Raw genomic sequence first — 25,800 nt, forward strand, 5'->3', positions numbered from 1 at the left:
TTTGCTATGTCCATGAAATGAACGCAAGAGTACATGTAGCACTTTGTGTCTACTCCTGCTGAAATTCAATGCTGCAGCCCCCTGTTTGGGGACTGTGAAATGTCATTTCAGGTGTATTTCCATACTTTCAACAATGACAGGAAAAAAGAGCTACTATTCTGTTCTTAGTCTGAAGATCAGCAAATATCATTTGAAAATACCAAACATTTTAATGTCTGGTGTTGCCTTACAGCCCAGTAGGGGACAAAGAGCAGGGCTCTTTGGTATTATGTAGGCAGACAAATGGCCACCTTCTTACATAAATTGTTTTGATGAATTTGATCAGACAGTTGACCTAACACTATAACATGTACCCGCAGAGTGCAGTGGAAAACAAACAGAGTAATAACACATATAAACCTCACCATATTAATTCTCCCTAAATGCAAAGCCGTGGATAAAAACGTGTGTTAGTGTGTGTTTGTAGTGATGAGTGAACATTGCCCCCAAAAGGAAGAGGAGATGGTGCACAGAACCCCTTCTTCCCTCATCACTCCGACCTCACATTAATGCCACACTGACCCCTGACCCCACACTGACCTCCACACTGTCAGGGGAGATGGCTCCATCAGCCGGGATGTCAGCCACCTCATCCTCTTCAAATGTTGTGCGCTTGTAGTTGGACATCTGCAAGGAGCCGAGAGAGAGAATAGCATGAGAAAAATGTATGCGCTGAGACACTGGCAGACTCGACGTGTCACACTGCCATCAGAAGGAATCTCTGACTAACTGTGTTCAGATCCTGACCCCCCCCCCCCCCCCCACATCCCCTGTAGCTCCTGCAGGCATTATCCATCTCCCAGTGCAAGGAGGTAGACTAAACACTGGAGTGTGGAGAGAGGTATCCAAATCCCTCTGTGTTTATTAAAGCTTTAAGGTTACAACATACCACCCCCGTCCACACACACACATACCTGCACTCTCATACACAGTCCTTTTCTCCGAACACATACACTCACTCACACACCACCTCAACACACATAAAGCCCTCACACAGAAACACACACACACATCCTCACAAAGATAGACACAAAGATACCTTTGCATGCACCCGTGGTCAAACATCTACTCACATGCACATCCACACCTACAGTGAGACATAAATATACTCTATTCACATACATATATATATACATACATACAACAAGCATACTGTCACAATATTAAAATCACACAGCCCTGATAGCTGCTGTGTAATTCAAACAGTACTGCTATGGCTGAAGAAATAAAAATCTTGTCAAAGTTTTACGGCTATGTCCTTTCCACAATTTCCTGTATATAACTTATTCATGCTCATCATATTAACAATCTAATTTATTTGTGCTCATCATATTAACATAATATTTATGCACATTGGCTTAAAATGTACTATGCAAAACTGATGTTATACCCTAAATTCAACTCCACTGCATATTACATTAAACACATTAAGTAATTCAGGGCGGATAGTCTAAACACTAACTGACTAGGCCATGCTCAAAGGCTCCCACAATTTGCTGCACTTTTTTCACCCTCTAGTGGTAAAATTTTGTAACTGCTGATGACTGCCGAGGGAGCTACAAACTCAGTAATTTAGTGAGTGGGTGGGGGACCTGACCCTTTCTTGAGATGTTTTTCCCGTCTCAGCCAGAAACACAGTAATCCCATTCTGCCTTCCTGTCCTGAGGGTACAGCACTGCGCAAAGCTTAATATCTCATTGTTAACTTTACTACAAGAGTATGATAGAGCAAGAGGAAGAAAGAACAGGAGGGGGGAGATCAACAACAGGGAACCACGTGAGTATTCCCAGTCCTTCTGTATTTTTATTCAACCTCCATTTTTCCCACTCCCCTTTCCAACAAACCTCAGCCTCATAGGACAAAGTGGTGAGGTAGACAGTGATGTTTGCTGTGGGCTCATGTTTGCTGTGGGCTCCCCCAGCGGCTATCCCAGGATGCACTGAGCCATGTGGAAGTGATTCACATGCCAGCACTGTGGCCAAAACTCTTTGGTCTTCAAGGAGGTTTGGACTGAAACACTGGATTGTTTCTGTGCCTCAGGGATGCTAGGACACACAGGGGGATTCAGCTGCTGTAGAAAGAGGACACTGAACCACCCTCACCCACATACTCATTCTCTCACATGCAGTGACACACACATGATTTAACAGATGATTTAGTCACAAGGGACAGAGAGACAAACTCACTGAGTGGAGAACAAGGAACCAAACCCAATCCTAAAATAATAGGGAGAAAGAGAGAACTGTCACAGACAACCAGGCACTGAATCACTTCTCAGCCACACTCACCTGATAAACAAATATAGACTGACTGCTACCAAAAGCACACAGACAAAGGAACAGTGACACCCATCTTTGCTTAAGACGTAATACAGTAACATGAGAAAGGCCAGAGGGTAAATAGTACGCTGTATCAGTTGATCACAGACAGCCACCATCTATCCTGCTGTTACACTCCTCTGCTGTCTCCATGGTGATATGGGTCAGGCACTTTGACCTCTATACTGGAGCCAAGAGTTCTGTGTGAGGGGAGCTCACAGGAAAAGCATCCCCCTCAGGAATGCATCTCTGCTGAGGGCATGCTTGCGTCTGAGCTGACCTTAACTGAAGTTACACAGCAGAGAGAGAGCAGGAGCTGAAATGTAGCCAGGCAGACAGGCACATACACACGTTCACAGTTTAAAGACTTTTAACCATCAGATATTGAGTACTGATCAGCTGGGGTAGACTGGGTACTGGACTTAGCCAACCAAACAAACATGGTGACAATCTTTACCTTCTTCTCTATCTTGAAGTGGCTGCTGCTCTCTCTCTCACTCTCCCTCTTTCTCTGTCTCTCCTTCTCTCTGCCTCCATACTCCGAAGCAAATGTCTGGCAAAAAAATCTGTTAACCCACACTCTAAATGACCTTAAGAATAAGCTACTCTGAAAGGTAAGTCCTCTTTTTCACCCATCTTCCATCCTAGGCTCCTACACTCATCTCTATGCATCACAGTCCCCAAAGACCACTTCCCCACTGAGTCTCAAGCGCTATGTTTACACTCAGATCTGTCAGTGGGAGGCTCCTAAGTGCCTTAGTCAGCAAGGCGCCTGTCTTGGGTGCCATATGAGCTGCGCTCAAAACTGGCTGTCCCATCTGCCAAAAACGACCACGATTCCACAGTGGGAGAACTGGCTTCATTCCACTGGGGACAAGGGTGGATAGATTAGTCAGGCTGTCCTTGTCTCAATGCTCTCAGGCACCCTGTTATTCATCAGGTGCCTGAAAGCTGCTTGAATTACGTCACATTAATGCCTGTTCTCCTTTTGGTGTCTACTCCACAGTACTGTACTGTGTAATTTGCACTGCAAAACATAGACTGTTTTTGCATGACTGTTTTGGAGGATAACTATGATCTTGCTTTTACATATTATAGCTTTGTATAGCTGAATATTTGATATACAGTTATGGCTAACTGCCTTGCTTTCGGTAGAGCAGCACTTTACTCCCTGTAAATTGAGCCGGCAACCTTTGGGTCACAAGCTGAGTTTCTTAATCATTGCATCACACTGCTGACACGGTATGATGTCCTTCTCTCCCCACACATTCTCAGGTGTGCCATTTATTGGATTTGGTTCATTCACTCTGAGCTACAATGCTCTCTATATAATCAAAGTTCAGCGTAATCCTAAAGTGCCCCCAAATTTATCAAAATGACAGGGACTGGTGTATGATAAATGGTGCTGCTTCTTTTCACATTAGACTGCAATTAGAAAAAAGCACATTAAACAACCATTGACACTACAAACAATAATCTACACAGTTACAATGACCACAGCTGCTGCACTATGACATAAAATTTGTATGTGCAGTATTTCCTGGATACTTTTTCTCTAAGTTTTATTTCACTTTACATATGACTGATTTTTCAGAATACAATTTAGTTTTATTTGTTGAGAAATTATATTTCTTTTGTTGTTATATCATATGGGATTCCTACCAGAATATGTACCATTTCTACATTATAAAATAACATCATAGAAGATGCTGCTGCCAAATTTATACTCCATTTCAAGCTCAGTGGCAGTGAGAGACTGATTGGGGCATAATATGATAGCCTTGGAGGATGACACATGTGATGCTGAAAACCGGTTTGCACAGGTTTAAACATCCAGACATGAGTTGGACAACAGTTAAATGTGAATCAGTCTGTGTTGGTATTGGACATACAAAAAGCATTTTGGTGTGAACACAGCAGGTTAAAAAAATGGAGGTCCTGAGTAGCTGAGTTGACAAAGCTTTGATTGCTTTCAGTGTAAGCCCTACAGCAATAAGGACCAGAATACCACAAGGGTATAACAAATAGGCTCCTTTCTGTTGAGCATAGGGATGGGTAGGTTAGCCAGGGTTTCCTCACCTATCCTCCACTAAGCTTCACTGCAGTGTGATATGTGACTTGAAAAATAGCCTTTGGCTGCAAGTGAGTGTATCAGAGAATTGCATTTGTCTCACACCGGTACACATTTACATTTACATTTATTTATTTAGCAGACGCTTTTATCCAAAGCGACTTACAAAAGTGCATACAGTAAGTACAGCGGCAGTACGGGGACAGGATGTGTACAGTTCCACAATGAGACAGTTCTCAGCTGAGAGCAAGGTCTGTTTGAGGACACAGTACTATCACAGTACACCTGTGTGAGTAGAGAAGTTGTTGCAGTCAGACGGGCTTAATTATCAATTGCCAATTCCAAAACTGGGTTGGATAAATAGTAAACATAATATTTAAAACAATGCAACCCAGACTGAATCCACATGAAATCAGAATTCTCTGTCTCTACTCTCTCTCTTAAGCATGGTGTCAATGGAGCCTATGATGTTTCTTCATCTCACCCTTAATCTCCATGGTGTGCCACTCTTCTTTTCCCAGGTGATTTCTATGGTGTGTCACTCCCTTGGTTTCACCCTGAGTCTCTACAGTATTTCTCTCTCTTTGTTTTGCCCTATGTCTCTGTCGTGTTTCACCCTCTCTTTCTCCTCCTGAGTATCTATGCTGTTTTTCTGTCTCTGTGTCACTCTGTGTCTCTGTGGTATTTCTCCCTCATTCTCCTCCTGAGTCCCTATGCTGTTGTTGGTCTCCTTCTGAATCTCTATGGGTATTTTCCCACTCTCTGGCTTGCCCTAAGTCCCTAGGTGTTTACTCCATTTCGTCTGGGGCCCTTCTGCGGGAAGGAGGGGGAATTTTTTCGGGAAATGTTGCAGACTGGAGTGGGTGGAGCAGAGCAGACATGTTTACATGGACATGTTTTTGATAAACCAGCTGGCAAAGATATTTCCAGTCTTCCACTGGATCTTATCAAGAATTTGAGAGATTCTGAACAGTAATGTTTCTTTGTGTGTGTGGAAAAAAAAAACCCTCAATAACTGTCATGAGCCATGTTAATGCTCACAGCTTCTTTGTATAAAGGACATTAACAATGATATTTACCATCTTTCATTTTCACACCATTTGCTGCCATTCCTGTAAAGCAAACTAAAATATCAATAAATGATGCTAGGCTGAGGTGGTGCTGAATACCTAGAGCTCAGGGGTTCTCTGCATGTTTAAATTCCCTCTCCTATAAGCAAGTTCACCCCGTCACAGCATCTCCATGGCAACCGAGCAGAGATGGTCACGTGATTCTGCTGAGTCAAATTAAAGCAATGTGTGCTGGACCATTTCACAGCCCACATCATTGGCCAGCGGCTGTAGTCTGACCAATCAGAGCCGGCAAGAGCAAACGCCTCAGGGGTCAGATGGGGTCAGAAGTATACTGACACATGTGTGACTGGTTACTGGAAACCTGACCACGGGGGTGTCGGCCTGCACCCACAAACATTTCCCAAATTCTGTGGTACTAACACCAAACAAAACCAAAATTACAACAATAACAGGAAACTGGCACAGAAAAAAGTACTGTACTGTACAAACTGTAGACTGAAATCTGCTCTACTGTATTCTGCCCTGAATACTATGGACCTCTATCACTTTTGAAAGACAAAAATAATAACTGCTGACTCCAATCAGCCAATATATCAACAGTTTTTAATTGAAGGATTATCTGTACAAAGATGTGATAACAATGGATTAAACACAGAGAAACAACAAGGGCTGATCTAGAGTCAGTATAATCAGTTATCTTTTGCAGATACTGCACTTCAGATTGCAGCACTGCAGTGCTCTGCTGAGTGTGCCAAAACGAATCGTTGTATTTTTACATATACCGCAGAACACAGTATACAGCTTCTGCATCTCTTTCTCTTGATCTCTCTCTCTCTCTCTCTCACACACACACACACACACACAATCACACAGAAACACATCAGAAAACAGATTGTACAGAAATGTATGATATGTGTGTGTATGATGTGTCTGTGAATGCAGGCGTAAAAATGTAAATGACTGTCCGAGGCCGACAGCGCGCGTCAGCTGAGGGACTGGCTGAGTGTGCGGTGTGCCCGCACGAGCCTGTTGTGTGACTGAGAATGCATGTGTCCGTATGTGAGAATGTGTGTGAGTGCCAGTGTTCAGGGCGGTGAGGGGAAGGGAGCGGTTTTTCCGAACTCTGGGAGCGGCGAAGAACTTTCACTAAGCAGAATGCGATTGTTTGAAGTGGTTTCCTGCCGAGTGTTTTTTAAAGGAAGCGCCATCATAGAGAGAGCCCAGCACTCTGCCCCGAGGAGGTGAAAACATGGTAAACCCACAGTAACAACATGCTAACAACACAGTTACAACGCAGTAACAACTCTCAGTCTTCACAGCCAGGGTGCCCAGGGGAGCAGACACACAGCCCTGACATGCTCATACACACATACTCATGCACACACAGATGGACATGCAAACACACAGACACACACACACACATGCACACACACAATTGCTGTATAATACTACTTTCGTATGGGATGAGAAAGCCAGTGTCACAAAGCATGCTTTGTGCCTACACAGCACAACCTTGGAGAAGCAGTGACTAGAATAATGAACAGCAGATAGAGCAAGAGACACAGAGATTGAGGGCATGAGAAGGAGAGAGAGAAACTGAGGGGAGGGTGGGATGGGTGGGACCCCCTTGTCTAGGCCCCCTAGCACCCCCCCAGTTAAGGTGCTCAGACAAACAGACGCCATGAGAAGCCGTGATGGGCGAGGTCCAAATCACAAGTACAATAATCACCATGTGCTTTCACAGTAACTACTTCTGCAGAAAGAAATCTCACTGCGCAGAATACTTACACCACACACGCACACACTCAGTCCCACACGCAGTCTCTCACACATACCTCTCATGCACTGACCCTCAGTCCTACACACACACACACCTCACACACACTCTCAATCTCACAAGTACCTCACATGTACATCCGCTCAGTCTCAAATGTACCTCACATACAAACTTTTAATCTCATACATAACTCACAAATACCTTATGTGCACATACTGTCAGTCTCATATGCATCTCACACATATTCAGTCTTACACACTCTCTGCTTTGAAGTTCTCACACAGACAAATGCATTCTCAAACACTTACACACATGCTGTACATACACTCTTCCTAGTCTCACACGTAAAAAACCCAAACACACACACACACACACACACACACACACACATATATATACAGAGATATGCTTGTTAGGGGAACCACTAGTTACAGTGGTTCCCATAGTGAAAAATCACTTACTTTACACACTATTCAACTCTGTTCCATCAGACACTCACTGTCCTTAAACAATATTCCCACAGTGTCAAGACAGAAAGACACTGTTCAAACACTGTTCATGTAATGGAAACGACTTAATCCTTAGCATTTTATGTAATGCTTGTGGAAGGACACTAATCCCACACTATCATGACAGAAACTCAGTGACCTTCAACTATTCCCACACTGTCACAACAGACACACAATGACCTTACACACTAGTTTTACTCTGTCACAACAAACACTAACTAACCTTGTTCAGTTAAGGCAGATACTATGTATAGCTTCTCTATGCATTCACAACTGACCTTATACAACAGTCACAGTCACACAGTCTTCCCTGGAACAGAGTAAAAACAGTACTCCAATAGCGTCAGGAATCAACCTTATAAAGCACACACACACACAACAAACACACACACACACACACTCACACACACAATATACATCACACAGTAAGATAGACACATTAAGGTGCACGCACACACACACACACAGCACTGATCCACAAAATCTACGTATTTCACTCACAGAGGAACTGAACCTCTCAAAACCTCTGAAAGAAGAAGGCGGACCCTGTACATCCCTGTCCAGCTCGTCTCTCACCACAAACATCCCCCAAGCTATCAGTCAGCCCCCTCCCTCCTCACCCCCCAGAGGTAAGAGAGAACACTTACTGTGCCTACACCAAAAACACAGAACGGAAGTCAGAGTTCAGCAATCTCCTGTTCCTCTTTTCTCCAATTCGTGACCTTCTCTCCCTGTCAATGTAGAGCAGAGCTGGACCCTGTCAGCCCTCACTCACACTACACACACTCACACTGCACACACACACACACACTCACACTGCACACACACACACACACACTCACACTACACACACACACTCACACACACACACTCACACTACACACACACACACACACACACACTCTCTCACACTACACACACATACTCACACACACACACACTACACACACACACACACACACACACACACACACACACACACACACACAGATTCACATAAATCCACTGACACACACTCGCTTACAATAATATATATACAACACAAACACACACACACACTCATAACATTCACTCACACACATAGGCACATTCACACAGACACACACATACAAGGACACACAGTTTTGCTTGCAACATCCCCACATTTCCCCCTAACCAGCACAGCTGTCAACAGCTGCCTCTACCACGTCATGCTTCAACTGCAAGCACAGACAGCAAGGGAGAGAGGGAGAGGGGGGTTAGGGAGAGAAAGAAATAAGGAGAAAGAGTGAGAGAAACAGACACAGCAGCAGGTACCCACCTTACAAAGAGTCATACCTCTCTTGGAAAGAATACTCATGTAAAAGACTGCTTCTTCTTCTCCTCTCTCTCCGTTTCTCTGTCTCTGTCTCTCTCTCTCTCTCTCTCTCTGTCTTTCACTCAGTGTGCATTTGTCACTGAATGACTGTAAACACTGAGTGCACAGCACTTGAAGACTGAGAAAGAGGGAGGGATAGAATGGGAGGGAGGGAGGCAGGGAGAGGGTGGGGGAGACAGAGAGAGAGAGGGGGGGGGGGGGGGAGCGAGAGCAGGGAACCCGCATGTCGAGGGACTCAGATAAGCCGCAATGTTGTTGAGAAAGACAGAGGGTTAGATAGCAGTGGGGGCTGAGGGGTTGTGGGGGTTGGGGGGGGGGGGGGGGGGGGGGGGGGGGGGGGGGGGGGGGGGGGGGGGGGGGGGGGGGGGGGGGGGGATATACAGGCAAGGTAACACAGAGAGGCAGAGGGGAAGACAGCAAACAGCATGTACAGATGAAGAAAGGAGAAGAGAGAAAGCCAGTGATGGAGATACACGGAGGAAGGAAAGAGGAGAAAGACTCATGGAAAACTCAACCCGTGTGCATGTGTGTAGATGTGTTTTCCTACATACATTCTTGTGTGTGTGTCCATGTCCATGGGTGTACTTGTTTGCATATGTGTATGTGTGTATGTGCATATGTGTATATCTGTTTCAGTGTGTGAGATTTAGTGCATGTGTATATGCGTGAGTGTGTGTTATAAAAAAGAACAGAAGGTTCTGAAAGAAAGGAGGAAACGCCCATCCCTCTTCCCAGTTCCTAAGAGAGAGGGAATGGGGGAGGGGAGGGTGGGAAGAGGGGAAGTCATGATTTTGTCTCTAAGACTCTTCTCTTGATTTTCCCACTCTCTCACATATGCAGAATCTCCCTCTCTAATATACATGTGCAAACATACTCAGATACTCACATACTCAGACACACTGTAATTAACTGCTAAGAGATAAAACTTTTAGGGTGTTAACATATCATTACACCACTGGAAGCTCAAATCCACTCCTTTGTGCCAATTTAAATTTAGTAGTACACTTCAGTTTTCTTTCTGATTTTTTTTTTATATCAACTTATTTGAGGGTAGAGAGAATACCTCTGCTCATACCATCCTTAAAAACTGTGAATCATGACAGGCCAGGGCAGAGGGACAGGAAGATACCTCGCAGAACATCTGATAATAAAGCATCCATTCAAATCACAGTGACAGGCTGAGCTTCTCACATCCAAACCCATTCAGAATGTTCAGTCAACCTGCCATTTCATGGAGCTTCCAGCAGGGGGTTCTACCGCCAGAACAGAGTCAGAGAACACAGAGAGGTTCACTGTTGTTGTTGCACAAAAAGGACATTCTCTTCTCTGCTGACAAATAATGTTCCCTGATGCAGTTAGCCACTTCAGTGCACTTCAGTAGTGAACTCCCAAAACTGTAAACCAACCAAAAGGACAAACAACAACCAGGGAGCTGCAATTTTTTTATTATGTAAATCTTACATAAGCAACACTGGTCTAATGCTGTACAACGATGTTATTTTAAAGTGAAGCTGTTCTTGTGTTAAATGACAAGGATCTGGGAAAGGCTTAAGAATCACTGTGCACACCAGAGGCATAAACATACTAACACATGCTCGAATACACACCAGACATACACACGTACCAGTAACGCTGCTACTTATGTACACAAGCATACATAATGACACAGCCACTGAACATTCTCTCTTTCTCTATTGTAAAACATGCTTATGTGCAAATGGGCATGGAAATGCACGTAGAAAGCTGGGAGGCTTCATGTACACAAAAGTGTGTGCATCGGGGTGTGTAGTGTGCTTTTGTGTGTACACGTGTATGTGTGTGTGGACAGTGACACTACACCATCTGACTAAATAAATAGCTGTCTCTCTGTCTCACTCCATCTTTTTATCTCCGGCCTTCCCCTTCAGTACGTCATAAATTAACAGCACAGCAGAGGGAGGGAAAGGGAGCGAAACGGAGGGAGGGAGAGAGTGAGGGAGGAAGACAGAAGAGTCCTCCCTGGGGAGGGGAGGGTGACGTCATTGATCTGAGCATCAAGGTTACAGCACAGTTCCCACTGCAGTACTGACACAGGGAGCAGAGGAAGGGAAGGAAACAGAAGGAAGGAGAGAAGGAAGGAAAGAAGAAGAGGGAGAACAAAACTAGGAGGGGCTCAAAGTGGGAAATAAAGGGAAAAGGATCCGTTACTTCAAAGAAAATATTCAGCTGCATTTCGGCTACTCTTTCTGTGTTTGAATTCAAGATGTGCAAGCCAGGTAATAAAAGCATCACCCCCTTCACTAAAAGCACACACAGCATTTCACACACAGGAACAAGCGCAGTCAAGCACTCACATGCTCATCAATTAAGGATATTTTATACCTAACTGTAGAAGGGAAAACTTCACTATTCACATGAAGACTTCTCGCATGCAATTTACAGAAATAGTTAAAGTGACCTCTGAATCAGAAGCCAAGTCTCACAAACTAGCTCAGAAGTCAGAACTCACTAGACCCGGTCACCCACCCACAAGACCCTGAACAATCATAGGCCATGTCCTCTTACCCTCATCTAAAAAGAGAATTACCCTATTTTACCTGTTTTTTATAATGGAAGGCCATTTATAACATCAACAAGCAAGTTTCACTAATTTGTCCTTTGGATGCTCATCTTAAAGTAATTCACAGAGTTTTTTCTGATTCTTGCATTCTATATTCTATTATATATTCCTATCTATTAGGATCATTTTTGCAATATGCAAATTACATTCAAGTATGATAACCATCATGGCTGCTGACATAAAAATACATACACATATATTTCAATACATCTTTAAACATATCTAAGAATTTTACAGTGGTATGTTTGAAAATGGCTAGCAGCCACTGAATTTTACCCATTTTGGTGATAATACATGTAGTACTAAAATGTCATCTCCTCTTAAACTGTTTGACATTTTGCCTTATGATTTGCCTTTTGCATTATAATTTTCATAATTTTGTACTTCTCCACTCCTCTTTAAACATTATTCACAGGTAGTTTCTGCAATAAGAACAATGGTTATCATGAGCCAACCTATTCAGAGCATTGATCATCCTTTTTTCTGTCTGCCATTTTGGAAAAAAAAGTAGATAAATACACACTTTCTGCTCATCTTTGTAATTGATCTGTTTGATTGCTGCACAGAACACTTTAGCTGGGATTGCATTGGTAGCATTGCCTTGTAAGGGTATGATAAATTTAATCTCAAGGTCACCAGTTTAAATCCCACCTAGGGATATGTTGAGTTCTACATTTTTTCATTGCGGCACGAAGCCATGAAATTTCTCACATAATTAGAAAAATATGTCTGCAGTATTTGCGTAGACACGAATTGCCTTGTTGGTGCTTGGCTGCTTGTATAATAGGCTCACCTCATGACTTATATCCTCTGTAACCTAATTGCCCGGGAGTGCTAACGAACAATTAATGCAGCCCTTCAATACACTCACACATCAGCAATAACTATTTTTTCCACACTGAAGGTCCCACACTACACCAGGCAAGCAAACACCAAACAGAGAATAGTCACATCACCCTGACGTCATCTGATCAACTCACAGACACCTGATGAGTCACCAGAGGCTGCTAAAGAGTAGTATGACGAGGGGATCCTGACTGACCTTAATGTATTACCTCCTACTACAATTTTACACTTTGTAGTAGACTTATCAAAATTGTGAAGGACTAGTTAGTGGATGAAAATGGCTAGCACAAGATAGTAAATTTTCACTGCTAACAGACACTGTAAATAAACAAATGTCATTCAGCACTGGATAACTCGTTGTCAGATTAGATATGTACACAATGTTCACCACTCTTGAATAGTGTCCCAAAGTTGAAAGGCATATCATAAAACATGGATGCAAACAGCAAATGAATACACAGAATTCTTTAAGGCTGTTAAAAATCGTTTGGCCCCTTATTACAAATCTTATTTAAAAAACTTTGTTAGGGCTACCGGAGAATCTAAATTTTGATGGAAAACTGTTATGTTCAAAAATGGCCCACTCATTCTGAAGCACTGATTTCAAAACACACCTGTCAAAAAAGAATTTGATAAAACTTCACACACTTACTTACAACATTACAACATTACTGTTGGTGGAGTAACATATATTTCCCACTTGTAAGGGACAGTACTGCACTTTGTAAAGTCGTGCAATTAATTCATTTTTGATGTCCCTGAATATACCCTTCCCCTGCGTCCAGTATCTGCCATGGTCTCCGACTCCATCTGTGCCTCCATTCCTCTCTTACCTTCAGTCCCCCTCTCCACTCCTCCCTTCCTCCCTTCCCATGTCCTCATCACTGCCCCTTTGGACAGCTGCAGTGCAGAATTGGCAGAATGCTAAATACACAGACCAGGACAATTACTGAGAGAGGAAGGCACAAGGAGAAGAGGTGCAGAGGGAGAGGGAGTACAGGTGCAGAGGGGGAAGGATGAAAAGACGGTGTGTGCAGAGAGGAAGGGAGCGAAGAAACAGCAGGTAGCAACACAGAGACTGAGGAAGTGCAGAGAGAGAAAGGTGAGGAGAGAGTCCGTGGAAAATTCTGGCTTTTTGGTTTTAAGCCTACTTTATTTAGAACAATAAACCACAAAGCTCAAGAAAATGATTTTTCATCGACTTAAAAAGTGAAAACCAAATAAAAGACGAAACTAAATAAAATATTTAAAAGACAGGTGGTTTAGAGAGAAAAGTAAGAAGAGGCACGGCGTAGAAGTTCAGGGAGAGAGAGGATGAGGAAGCAAAGGTGCTGAGAGACAGGGAGACAGGTGAAGAGTAAGGTGATACAGTGAGAGGAGAAAGAGGAAGATGGAGAAAGAGCACCAGCAGAGAAAGAACCTGAATTTGAGGCCTATTCACATACAGTTCCACCATTTCTAAAACCCTGAAGCTTGCGTTGCTTGAAACCTCCTCTCGTACTCTCCCTGTTTCTCTGTCTGTGAACCTGGGTTTGTTTACCCCTCAGTGTAATACAGGAGTCTGTCTGCATGTATAATGCAAAGGCCACGCCTGTTTGTTTAATTATGGAAGAAACGTTTAACTGTTAAAGCCCAGTCTGAAAACCTATTAATTCATACGCAGTACACAGTAGCTGACAAGTCACTCTGTTTTGAGCCCTTGTATGCCACCCTGCCCTGACCACCCCCCTGAGCCCGATCATAAGGACATTGACAGTGATTGACAGGACTAGAATGTAACAGGAGAGGAATATCTCTCTCTCTCTCTCTCTCTCACACACACACACAGGCAGACTCGCATACACACTGCAGCCTGCCTACCTTAAATACACCAACAAACCAGCCATCAGTCTCAGTCTACTCATCTCCTCTCTTTCAGTTCTGTCTTCATCACTCCCTTCATCAGCAGCAGCACCACACCCAAACCCACTCTCCTGCCCCCCCCCCTCCTCTTCCTCAACCAGGTTGTAGTGACCTTTGCCTGCCCCCTTGGAGCCGTTGGAGATGGGAGTCCCAGCGCAGACAGGAAAGCGCCACGATCTCCCGACACTCACACACCCTGCGGCAGGATGCTGCCACGCTCCAAGGCCCTGACCCCCGTGCAGAGGTCACGCAGAGGTCACACAAATCACAGCCCACCTCCAGGCCTTTCCCACCACACCCACTGAGGAAAGGTGCAGTGCCTCCTTCAGGGCACAAAGGCATCTGCAATGAAACACTCTGTTCCTTTTCCTACAATAGCTCACCACACACAAACATGCATACACACATGCCTTGCGCGCACACACACACACACACAAGCATGTCTGTAAAGATCTCTGACTTTTAAGCACAATGGATCTACATGCAACCTGTCTTGCCTTTATCAGTGTGTAGTGGATCAAGCTGAAACACTGTATCACTCCTAAATGCACCCAGGGCTTGGCCACACAGATACTGTTCTTTCTGATCCTCTTTAGATGTAAAGGGCAAATTAATACAAATATCCCTCAGTCTACAGGCACTAATTTAGAGCATATTGGAGTTTCCCTAATTAGAGCAGTTCCGCTCCATTCTCCATTGAGTCAAAGGGTGGGCAGCAAATTTTTCCTGCTCTCTGTCTCGTTCTGCTTGTCCTCCCTCATTGCAGACAGCATTACTGTTCTCCATATCTCTTGCAGGAAAATGCTTGTGGTTGCTTTGTTTCCTGTAACAGATTCTTTTTTCGGATTCATACAGCGTTTAGTTCCTGTCATGAATGAGTTTAACCGGTAACAAGGCGCAGTAGCAGGTCCAGCCTGTCAGACGGCAATCCGTGCACAGGCCGAGCGAGCCATCGCCAGCCGCTCTTCAGACCCATCCCCGCGACCGGACTGACGGCTGCGCTGTTGTCATGGAAACTCAATGCCAGAAAACACGGCGCTTCTGATTATTTCAGTCCCGAGGCACCCCTAGACTACACTGCACATCGAAAGAAACATGCAGTGCATTAACAAACAGCCATGACTACAACCTTCAGTGAACGATATCTAAACGAGTGATGCCAAAACGAGAATTATAACCATTATTCATGGTAGAATAAATAAGTAGAAGAAGGAGTAGATGGAAGTCAAGGAGTATTCCATGTTCTTGTATGCAACAGCTGACTGTCAGATCGCCTAAAGTAACATTTTAGAGAAGTGTGTAACGTACTGGTCTTCAATAAAACGGTTTTCACTTCAGCCACTGTCACTATAAGGATATTCTTTCACGTAAGACAGATAACAACTATTAGCTGGCCTTATTGGAAAAAACAGGAAACCGTTAAGGAAGAGTGAAATGGTATTGTAGCCTATTGTGTTGACAAACAACTATTTCGGTAGGCTGATTTAATTACAGGAACCAACTACATTTAGCCTTTCTTTGGTAGAAACCCGAAGGGCACCGGACGTAGTTGATGAGATTACAGCTAATAATTAACTAACATCACCACGAAGCCTTACCGTGGCCGTCAATCTATGTAAATAGCCAGAGGGACCGCCGGGAGTGACCACAATTAACTAGCTAGTTGTGAGATCTAGCTATTCATGGGTTCAATGCAGAAACAGGATTTTCTACAATTATTTATACAAAGAAACGCCTGACTGCCCAGGAAATAATTATGTTAATTTCATTAGATGCGTTATTATCATCGGGAAGCAGCATTTTCCAGAGCCAGCCAGCCATCAACTAGATTCTAGAACTACAGGTCTTACGAGATAATTGTCAAGCCAGTGAGCAAACAAGACTGTTAGAACCACTGTATATATTACATTACTCGATGTTAATCCGCCGCCGCATAGTAAAGATGTAAAAGTACTATAGTACCTGTCAATCCGTAGCACTTCTGGAAAGAGTCAGACGCTTTACGATTACACACCGCTCACTCGCGAAACACCGGATATCTTTGATTTGCAGTGATAAACATAAATTATGACTAGATAACATCGCTACTTGTGAGACCTCTGTATGTGTGAATGGAAAGGAGAACTATCGAACACGCTACTCGTTCCGAAACGTACACTAATAAAAACTCTATCTGCTCTGCTAGCTAACTGGCTACATCTTTAAGCATCATGTAAGCATCGTGTAATGCCAAACATCAGAGAGTGACAACAACAAACAAAAAATCGAAGGGTTGCCGTGTAGTATTACGCTACACTCATAACATTCACTGCAGTTGTTTCAGTGATCAACAACAAGACAGATACGACAAAATGACGTGGGAAAAACAAACATCGTCACCACTTACATTGTTCCGCAGATCTTGCAGAGCTACGCTCATCGTGCAGAAGGCTGCGAACACGAGCGAGGCACTCTCTATCTCTGCTCGAGATTCCACTGGTTGGATCGCGATGCCATCCCGTTCATGTCCTGTGGAAAGAGACAAAATCACCCTGGTTGTTATTCATTCTGTGTTTTCGCACTTGCTTCAAATTGGTTTAACGTGCGTGCGTGCGAGTTTATGTCGAGCTCCCAGTTACCTAATATCAGTATATCCAATGTTCTTAGTAACTAGCTAATGTGATCATAATAATGGATTTTCCATTGCCAAGACACCCCTCTTTCTGCCGTGTGCGTGCTTTCCCCTCTCTTAGCGTCTATGTGGCAGCACAGAAGCACAAGCACGACTGCAGGAGATTACAATCAGTTTGCTCTCTCTCTCTCTCTCTCTCTCTCTCTCTATCTCTTTTTCTCAGTCTCTCCCTCCCCCCTCCTCCGTCTGATTCAATTTCAAATGATTTATTGGCATGACATATTTCCCTATATTACCAAAGCTATATCACTAGAAAGTCAAATGTAAAATCAACAGGTCATTATCTCAAACCATTCTCTGTTTCTAAACTGTGTGAGGCAGCTCTGAGATACCCGGAGTTCAGCAAAGAGTAGAGGTGTTTTGCAGAACATGAGCAATATGCAAATGTGACTATATACCAAAGCAACTAACTCAAAAGAAAATGGTTGCACTGGTTTCTGCTAACTTGCTGGCTTATTATGATCAGATGTGTTGCGTTTTGATGCAGATCCATTTTTCCCTTTTTTATTTATTTTTTTTTAATTTAAGACCTATTAATGGATTGTGTATATTTATTACGCAACAGAGACAGCGTGTGTATGCACGTGTGCATCAGTGTGTGTGTGAGAGAGGCAGAGGTTTGTGTGAGCTTGTGTGCACACAAACAGGCATCTGAGAAAGTATATTTGTGTGTGTGTGTGTGTGTGTGTGTGTGTGTGTGTATATCTGTGAATGTGGTATGTTGTGTATGTACGTGTGGACCCTCACTTTAATCTCTCTGCAGTGTTGTCCCCACCGCCCTCTTCATCAATCGAACCTCCAGAGTGGCCAGCAGCTGCTGCAGAGTGCTTTATTGGCCCTCGACCAAAACATAGACTCACTGATTGGCTCTGAACCAAAACACAAAGGCTCTCTGATTGGCTTTAAATCAAGACATGACATACCAATTAGTCCAGGAATCACCACATAGACTCACTAATCGTCAGAATCAGTAACTTTTGGATACCATTGGTAAAAAGTCCTGATGACTGTCATGGCGATGGCAATAGAGTAGAAAGGGTGTGTGACACATATGCAGCACAGCACCACACAGCACTTGGACTTGCATACAGTCCAGATTTCTAAACACCTCAATTCACTCTCTGATCAAATGCCAAGGCCCCACTGTTGACTCTGCAACACTGAGTTTTTTTTTTTTAATTCCTTTTTCTTCCCTGTGAGATACAAGGACAGCAGAGCGATAAGCATTTAAAAGCTGCGAGCACCTCTTTGCACACACTCAGATACGCTGCTTTTTGTTACAAAATGCAACAGAGACATTACTATAGAGCCATACATTACAGAACTGAACATGCTCAGAAAACAGTACAGTATATTACATTACATTATATCATTCACATGCTCAGACAACAGAAAAGAACTGTGCATTCTCAAACAGCACAACACTCACTCAGGCAAAACTACAAAAACACACTCTACCAAACTGTACATACTCAGACAACACTACAGAACTGCACATACTCAAAGAATGCTACAGATCTGCACATGCACAGACAATGCATATATGTTACACACACACACAATGCTCACCTTGAGTGTGGCTCTGGAGTTTCTTTTTTTTACATCCTGCATCAGTGCAAAACCTCCGCAGTTTTACCTTGGGATTTGCATGTGTGACATACCTCAGAAAACTGTAATCATAATGCTTACAGAATACTGTGGAAGGTGTATGTGTATTTGTGTGCGTGTGTGTGCAATTCTGTTCGTTTGCATGTGAGAGCTCAGAGGGTTTTCTGCACACTGCTTATGTAACACTGGCAGAAGGTGTTGTATGTGTGTGTGTATTTCTGCGCGTGTGTGAAACAAACTGTGTACATGTAGGTTGGGTTCTGTCTTAGTGTGGGCCTGGAGGCCGTGTTGTGTGAGATGTCACTATAAATGTATTCTTCTATGATTTAAGTTCACTTCATTAGAGGCATGGGCTCTGGATTTTCTCCATGTGGTGAAACAAACAGGAAGACAATTTGTGCACCCTCAAGGCCTTTAGGTAGGCACTGTCAAGCACGCAAGCACACACAGACACACATACACACACGGACACACACACACGGACACCTCCCAGCGATAATGTTTGAATTTTATGTTCGGGGTTGGTCATGGCATCACAACGGAGATGAGCTGAGGCGTTGTCATAGTATTGCCATAGCAACTGTCTTCAGCAGAGGCCAGAGTATCTCCAGAGAAAGGAGAGGAAGAGGGAGGGAGGGTTGGGCGGTGTTTGATGGGGGAGGGGATATACCAATTGATTGATCTTTATTTGCACCAAAGGCATAACTGTGATGGTTATTGGCTGAGAGTGAATTTCCAGCTTATTTCTGCTCTGTACTTGTTTCTCAGAAAACAAGAGGACTGGTGATCATAGTGCATGCTGTCCATGTTCAGTGCATGAGTGAAAAGATGAAAAGAAGATTAATCTTTATCTATTCATCATTAAACGGCAACAGAAAAGATGATATAACTGAAAAAAAAAATAAAAGCAAATGTTATGCTTTTAATAGCAATGTACAGAAAAGGGTCACATTTATTCATACCCCTATAGTTAGTATTTTGTAACTACACAGCCAAAAGGCTTTCTGTTGTGTTTTATGAGGTTAAAATGTTTCTGAGAGGATATTTTCAACCATTTCTCCACCCAGAATTGGTCTAGGTCATTCAGATCTTTTGGATTTTGTTTATGAACTACTTTCTTGGATTCAGACCATAAATGCTAGATTAGACTAAGGTCTGGAAATCAAGATGACCAGTTGAGGACATTCATTTTGTACTGTGTTAAGCATGTCTTTGTAGATTTGGATTTATTCTTTGGATCGGTGTTATGCTGCAATGTCCATTTTCATCCAAGCATGAGCCCTTTGACAGAGGGAACCAGGTATGAGGCTGGGGAACCCAGCATATTTCAAAATGTGCACGGATCTTTTCTCAACAGAGGATTCATCAAACACAATGACAATGACAAAATAGCACAGTTCTCATGTCATGGGACCATGAAACATGCTTCCAAGCACCATTCAGATGTATTCCAGCAAATTCACGTCACATCTTTTTGTGGTTTGACTTCAGAGGAGGCTTTTTCCTTGCAACCTGGCCATGAAGACCACATTTATTCAGATGATGTAGAATTTTCACATTCTGTATCCTGAAAGTGCCATTTTTGTCACTGTCCAGCTGTTGCTGTTGGATTTACAATTCCCTCTTGAACTACTTGCTTCACAGCCTATGGCGGCATTATTGACTTGTGTCCCCTTGCTGACAGCCTTGCCACTTTACCGGTAGCCTTAAATTTCTTAATGCATACTAACTACATAATAACTACAGTGGAATGTGGTAGATTCAGCTTTTTGTGAATAATTTCATAACCATGTCCCAATGCATGTGGGTCAGTGACCATTTGCCAGCAATCTTCATTGAGCTTGGTCCGGCTCACCTTAACTGTGGTACTACATGCTCCCAAAGAAAATCCTGCATATGTTACCTCCTTTCATACCCCTAGGAAATTAGGAAGCCTTCTGCAGAAGTGCTTAATGCTTCATCCTGGTGAATGTGTGACATAGTAAAACAACAGTGCATCAGTTCAATTAAGGTAGAATTCTCCTGGTGTAATAGATTGAAGGGCTGAGTAAAGTCTGGCCTATATTCTGAGGCACTTTCTTGAAGTCTGAAGCTCTTCATATAAGTGTTGGTTCTCTGTTACTAATTACCAGTCTTTGCTCACTTGTGTGGCTCTGCAGTTAATCACTGATTGTTGTGAAGTTTTTGGGCTCTGTAGTTAAGACTGCCTTGCCTGTTTTTCTTTTTTTAATCTTGGAGAAGAAAAAAACCAAAGTTGCAGCCCTGCAAGACCCTCAAAATCACTATCAAGATGCTGTCAATTATTCAGTTCCCAGGGCTTTGCGAAATCTATTATTAAACACAAAACTCAAGGCTCAACCCAGGACATTTTCACCAAAAACCGCAGCAACGCTGAATATATAATGGCTTTCCACTCAAACATCATTTATTCATCTATTTACCTACTTTTTTCTTCATTTAGAGTAACAGAGCTGTACTTTGTGTGGTTTACTAGGCCAGCGTGAGCTTTTCAGCTCATAATGTGACAAAAACACCCTGTGGTTTTGATTCAAAGCACCCAGGTTTCTTTCCAGCTCTCAACTTCTGCTAGAACATCAATTCTGATTCCACCAATATTACCTTTTTCAATATTTCCCACTTTAAGGTTCTAATTCATGTATGTAGCATTTCTAAACAGTACAAGATAAAAAGAGCTGTTAGTTCAGAACACATTAAAAAAACAAGGACAACAAAAACAGCAGGTATGCAAAATGGGTGGACTGATTTATAATCAATATTTTCTCATTTGGGCTTCTGGGACAAGCCAGAATTTTGCATTCCTTCTCATTCTCATTATTTTATAAATGAACGTGTCAAATGTAAATTAGATGTCGACATATTTGTAAATATGCTGATAAATATTTAAATGTATTGAAATAATTAATTTATGAATATACTGTATATTATTGAAGAACGTTTTTTCACTTTCACATATGCGGGCCAACAGTGCTTTGGCTCACTCTAGTGGCCAGGAGAAGTATACAGTCTTAGTACTCATAGTTTCGGCAAATCCGTTAGAACTCCTTCCCACAGTGTCAAGTAATGGGTTTTACGCTCGTATCACCCTCTTCCTTCTCTCTCAGCCACAATGTATAAATATAAAGCAACACAGGCGCAACAAGTAGGCCTACTGTATCGTTTCGTTACTATTCAGCTCTTAATGCTAAATAGAATGGTAACAATTGTTTGAAATTACTCTGGTCGCGAGTCAAGCTTGAGCAACAGCCGTGCATTTCCTGAGGGACGTGAGTAATTTGCAATCCCAGCTTTCAAGAACTAAATTGCCAAGTACCAAGCAAGCCAAGTATCAGACTGCTATGTGTTTTTCACCGCAAAAATATACGCATACCGATTACTATAATCCACAAGTAGCGACTAGCGAAGTTAGTTTACATTTTCGCCTCTTTGTCACATGACCTCTTGAATATACTGTGCAATGTCTTGCGCGCAATGAACTCATCTACAGATATTAGTGTTTTTCAATAAATGCTGGATAGATTCAGCACAGATTCACTTATAACCTACCCACTGAGCCCACCACATCAGTCGGTCCACATACAATACAGATAATTGTACAATGTGCCTTCTTGTGGACTTCAGGGAAATGTATAGGCCTATTTCTGCTGTGTTTTTAACTAGTGTAAGAAATAGAAGCCAATGATTGTAATGGGTTTCTTAGGGTGCTGACAGTTTTATGCATGTAATTGATGCTGTAAAAACTGAAAAATAATCAAAGACATATTAGTTCCACCAAATTTGGCAAGGAAACTTGGTGGCAATAATCTTTCGAGTGCTTCAGATATTCTTCTCACAAATAACTTAAATTTTTCTAAGTCACTACTGATGTTCGAGAATGTATTTATATCTTAATAAGAGGAATAAGCTACATTATAAGAGAATATTATGTTTGCACAAACGCTACTTTAAAAAATGGAATTGCAGGGGAGAGCACTGCAACTTGCTTTCTTCAAGGGCTTCCCTTAATATCCAGGTGACTCTTTTTTATATCATTTTCATCACCTAGTTCTCTCAGAAGAAAAATATCTCTTTAAATGAAATAGCTATTATTATAGTGCAGATTGTAGGCCTACACTTATATATCCATTTTCTAAGTGGTTATGTCTTTAAGGCTGTTAGATATGTGGCTACAGATTTGAAATGAACAGAAATATTAACACATACACAACGAGTAGAACATGATAAATCTTTAAAAACTCTTGTCAGTAGTCTATAGTAAAATGTCTCTTAATATACAGTAATCCACCAACAATATTCTAAAGTAATCCCTCACAAAGTGTAATCTATATAAAACCTCATCAATAGATATGAACAGTAATCCACCAACAGTAATTTGAAGTAATCCCTTACCAACTGCAATGTGTAGTTAAACCTCAATAAAATGATATACAGTCAAACCTCACCAAGAATAATATAGTCTATGTTAAACTAATCAACGTTAAATTGACACTGATAAACTGTTGTGTTAATTAACATGCATGAAAGAATTTCAGATTCTGCTAACCCCTGGTCAAACATATTCAACCAATCACACTGGACTCTTACCAGGGCTACTGAAGTCCATAAAATTCTCTTTCATGGATATCAATAACATGTACAATAGTGGATGTACAGTTGATGTCATGTCTGATCCAGCAGTTTGTGAAGAGACATTTTGGTTTATTTTATTAAACTGATTCAGAACAATATGCCTGTTGCCAAGATGCAAGTACATTTAGCATCACATTTATATTTTTGATGCCCAGCAGACATCAAGCACAAAGTGCATCCAAGAAAACAACACAAAACCTTACACAAGGACGCCACCATTCACACACACACATGTTGGGCCAAGACCACAAGTGTGCACCACAACTGAATTTTTGTACAACAAACAAACAAGCAGCATTAATGTGTGCCTGCAAATGAGCACCCACAGTTGGCAGGTACCTCATGTCTTTTGTTTATATTGCAGCGAATGATCTGAGCTAGTGTGCACAGGCCCGAGGGACATGCAAGTATGACCAGAAAGTCCGAAAGACCCGAAAGAATTTTCATAGCATTTTCAGAACAAGTGCAGTATGTTGTCGATGCATGCTTTATTCTCCGGCAAAGTTCCAGGAAATTTTCACCTTTCAATGAGGCATAAATCATGCCTCTGCAATATGCAGTTTAATGGTTTGATATTGAATATTGCCCTGCCATACAAGCACAAGCATATTATTCATTCTCTCATTTTATAACGGGCACAGTCAGCTATGGTGCAGTGCCCTCCGTTTATCAGAATCACATCGGGACAGTTTCATTTTTATACATTGCGAATCTTATAAGCAGAATGACAAATGGATGGATAAAATGGGTATTTATGTCTGATACAATGTGATTTTTTTTTCCATTTAAATGGAACACTGCCCTTAGCTAAATTCTTCAAAGATGGAACAGAATATATTTGATTGTACAATAGTTATACATTTTACATTTACATTATACATTTTTACATTTGTACATAATACATTTTTATTTTGTTAATTTTTCTCTGTATTTCCGTGATATTTGGTGCTGTTTAGTCGACAGTGTTGTAGTACCGCCGCTGTTTGGCCACAGACCTATCCAGTTAGTCCTAGTACATCCTCAGTCATATGGACTTTGTCAGTTTGCATTAGCTTTTTTTCCATTTGCTCTTCATACTCTGTCTTAAGACTCAAGAAGGTTCTATTTTTCATTAGTAGACTGTATTCCTCTTTTTTCTGTCATGTGGACTTGTATCCACGAGCTTACTTAAACTGCACAACCTTTCACAATATGTTTGAAGTGTTAGGTGCTATGGTAAATTCTGTCAGATAGGAGATTCACATTTCAATTTCAAATGAGTTTTTTTCTGCACCATTACAATCCTTTGAGTATCCTATTACACATGAGCAAAATTATTCTCATGTGGATTAATTCTTACAAGCAGAGTATTTAAACAGTTTTAGTAGAGACTTGGTTGCATTGTAATGATTCTGTCCCATTGCTTTCAATCACTATATGCCATTTATTATTATATAAATATTTCTTATAATGTGAGGGCACTGTTTTCAGGTGCAATGCAGGGGTTAATGAGAGTACAGTATCAGAATACAGCATCCATACTGGGAGCCTGAACATTTGACAGTTATTTGTGTTTCTCTGTGTATGGCATTGCATGGTATGGGTAAGTGGGATTGGGTAAATACCAATGGGATTGGTTTGGTTTTTGGTTTGTATTAACAATATTAATTGCAATATTAGCTTTGATGGTATGTGTATGTCTGTGGAGTGTGTGTGCTTCGTTAGCAGAAAAATTTTGTTTGCAGGGTCAATGTTTTTAACTCAACAGAATGTTCAGCTCTCCTTTGTGATGTCATAATAGTTTCAAGGTAATGTAAGGAATACTCGTGAATCTTGCATTGGATTCTATGTGAGTTCTTCCATTTCTGGTTGTTGGTTTGTTAAGGTTTTTGTATGCTTGTGTTCAGGTTTGTATTCCACTATATGTATATTGAAAATATACTGCTTGTTGTGTTTGTTTGTGTGCATGTGTTTGGGAGTAACGTTATTGGTATGGTCGAATTTTGGAATGCTTTTCAGGACTTGTGATATCACAGTAGATTGAGAGTAATGCTGGGGTTTGTACAAGGAATGTTGAAGGATTCCATGTGAATTGTTTGGTTTGTTAAGGTATGTGCATGTTCATGCTTAGTTTTGTGTTCTACTAAATGTGTATGACGAACTAGGGGTATGATTATGAGTACAGTATCAGCTCTCCTTTGTGATGTCACAATGGTTTGAATGTAATGTTTGGGCTTCTGTGAGTAATGTTCCAGTATGTGTGGATGTGCACATTTGTGTGTGTAGGTTTGCTTATTCTGTACACTTTATCAGAGAGTGTACAGAACCATGATTGTGATTTCCATTGTAGCTTCTACAGAATTTATGATTTGCTCCATCCTTTGCGCATGATGGCCATTTACAG

At 42.0% G+C, this 25,800-nt stretch overlaps 1 protein-coding gene across 4 annotated transcripts in view; it reads right to left on the reverse strand.

Moving 5' to 3' along the window:
* Positions 1-17,246, reverse strand: part of ece2b (endothelin converting enzyme 2b) — a 34,463-nt gene extending 17,217 nt beyond the window's left edge. Inside the window, exons 1-3 of one of the 4 annotated variants that reach the window (XM_036536124.1) lie at positions 17,110-17,246; positions 16,878-16,999; positions 580-666 (exon numbers count right to left, since the gene is read on the reverse strand). In XM_036536124.1, coding sequence (XP_036392017.1) covers positions 580-666; positions 16,878-16,910 — 120 coding nt within the window. In that variant the 5' untranslated portion in view covers positions 16,911-16,999; positions 17,110-17,246. Of the gene's footprint in view, positions 1-579; positions 667-8,434; positions 8,525-9,087; positions 9,217-16,877; positions 17,000-17,109 lie in introns of those variants that run through there. The other 3 variants (XM_036536125.1, XM_036536123.1, XM_036536126.1) reach the window with 3 other exon arrangements.
* Between the last annotated feature and the right edge of the window lie 8,554 nt (positions 17,247-25,800).

Source organism: Megalops cyprinoides, chromosome 9 (assembly GCF_013368585.1).
Source record: "Megalops cyprinoides isolate fMegCyp1 chromosome 9, fMegCyp1.pri, whole genome shotgun sequence".
NCBI classification, from domain to species: Eukaryota; Metazoa; Chordata; class Actinopteri; order Elopiformes; family Megalopidae; genus Megalops; species Megalops cyprinoides.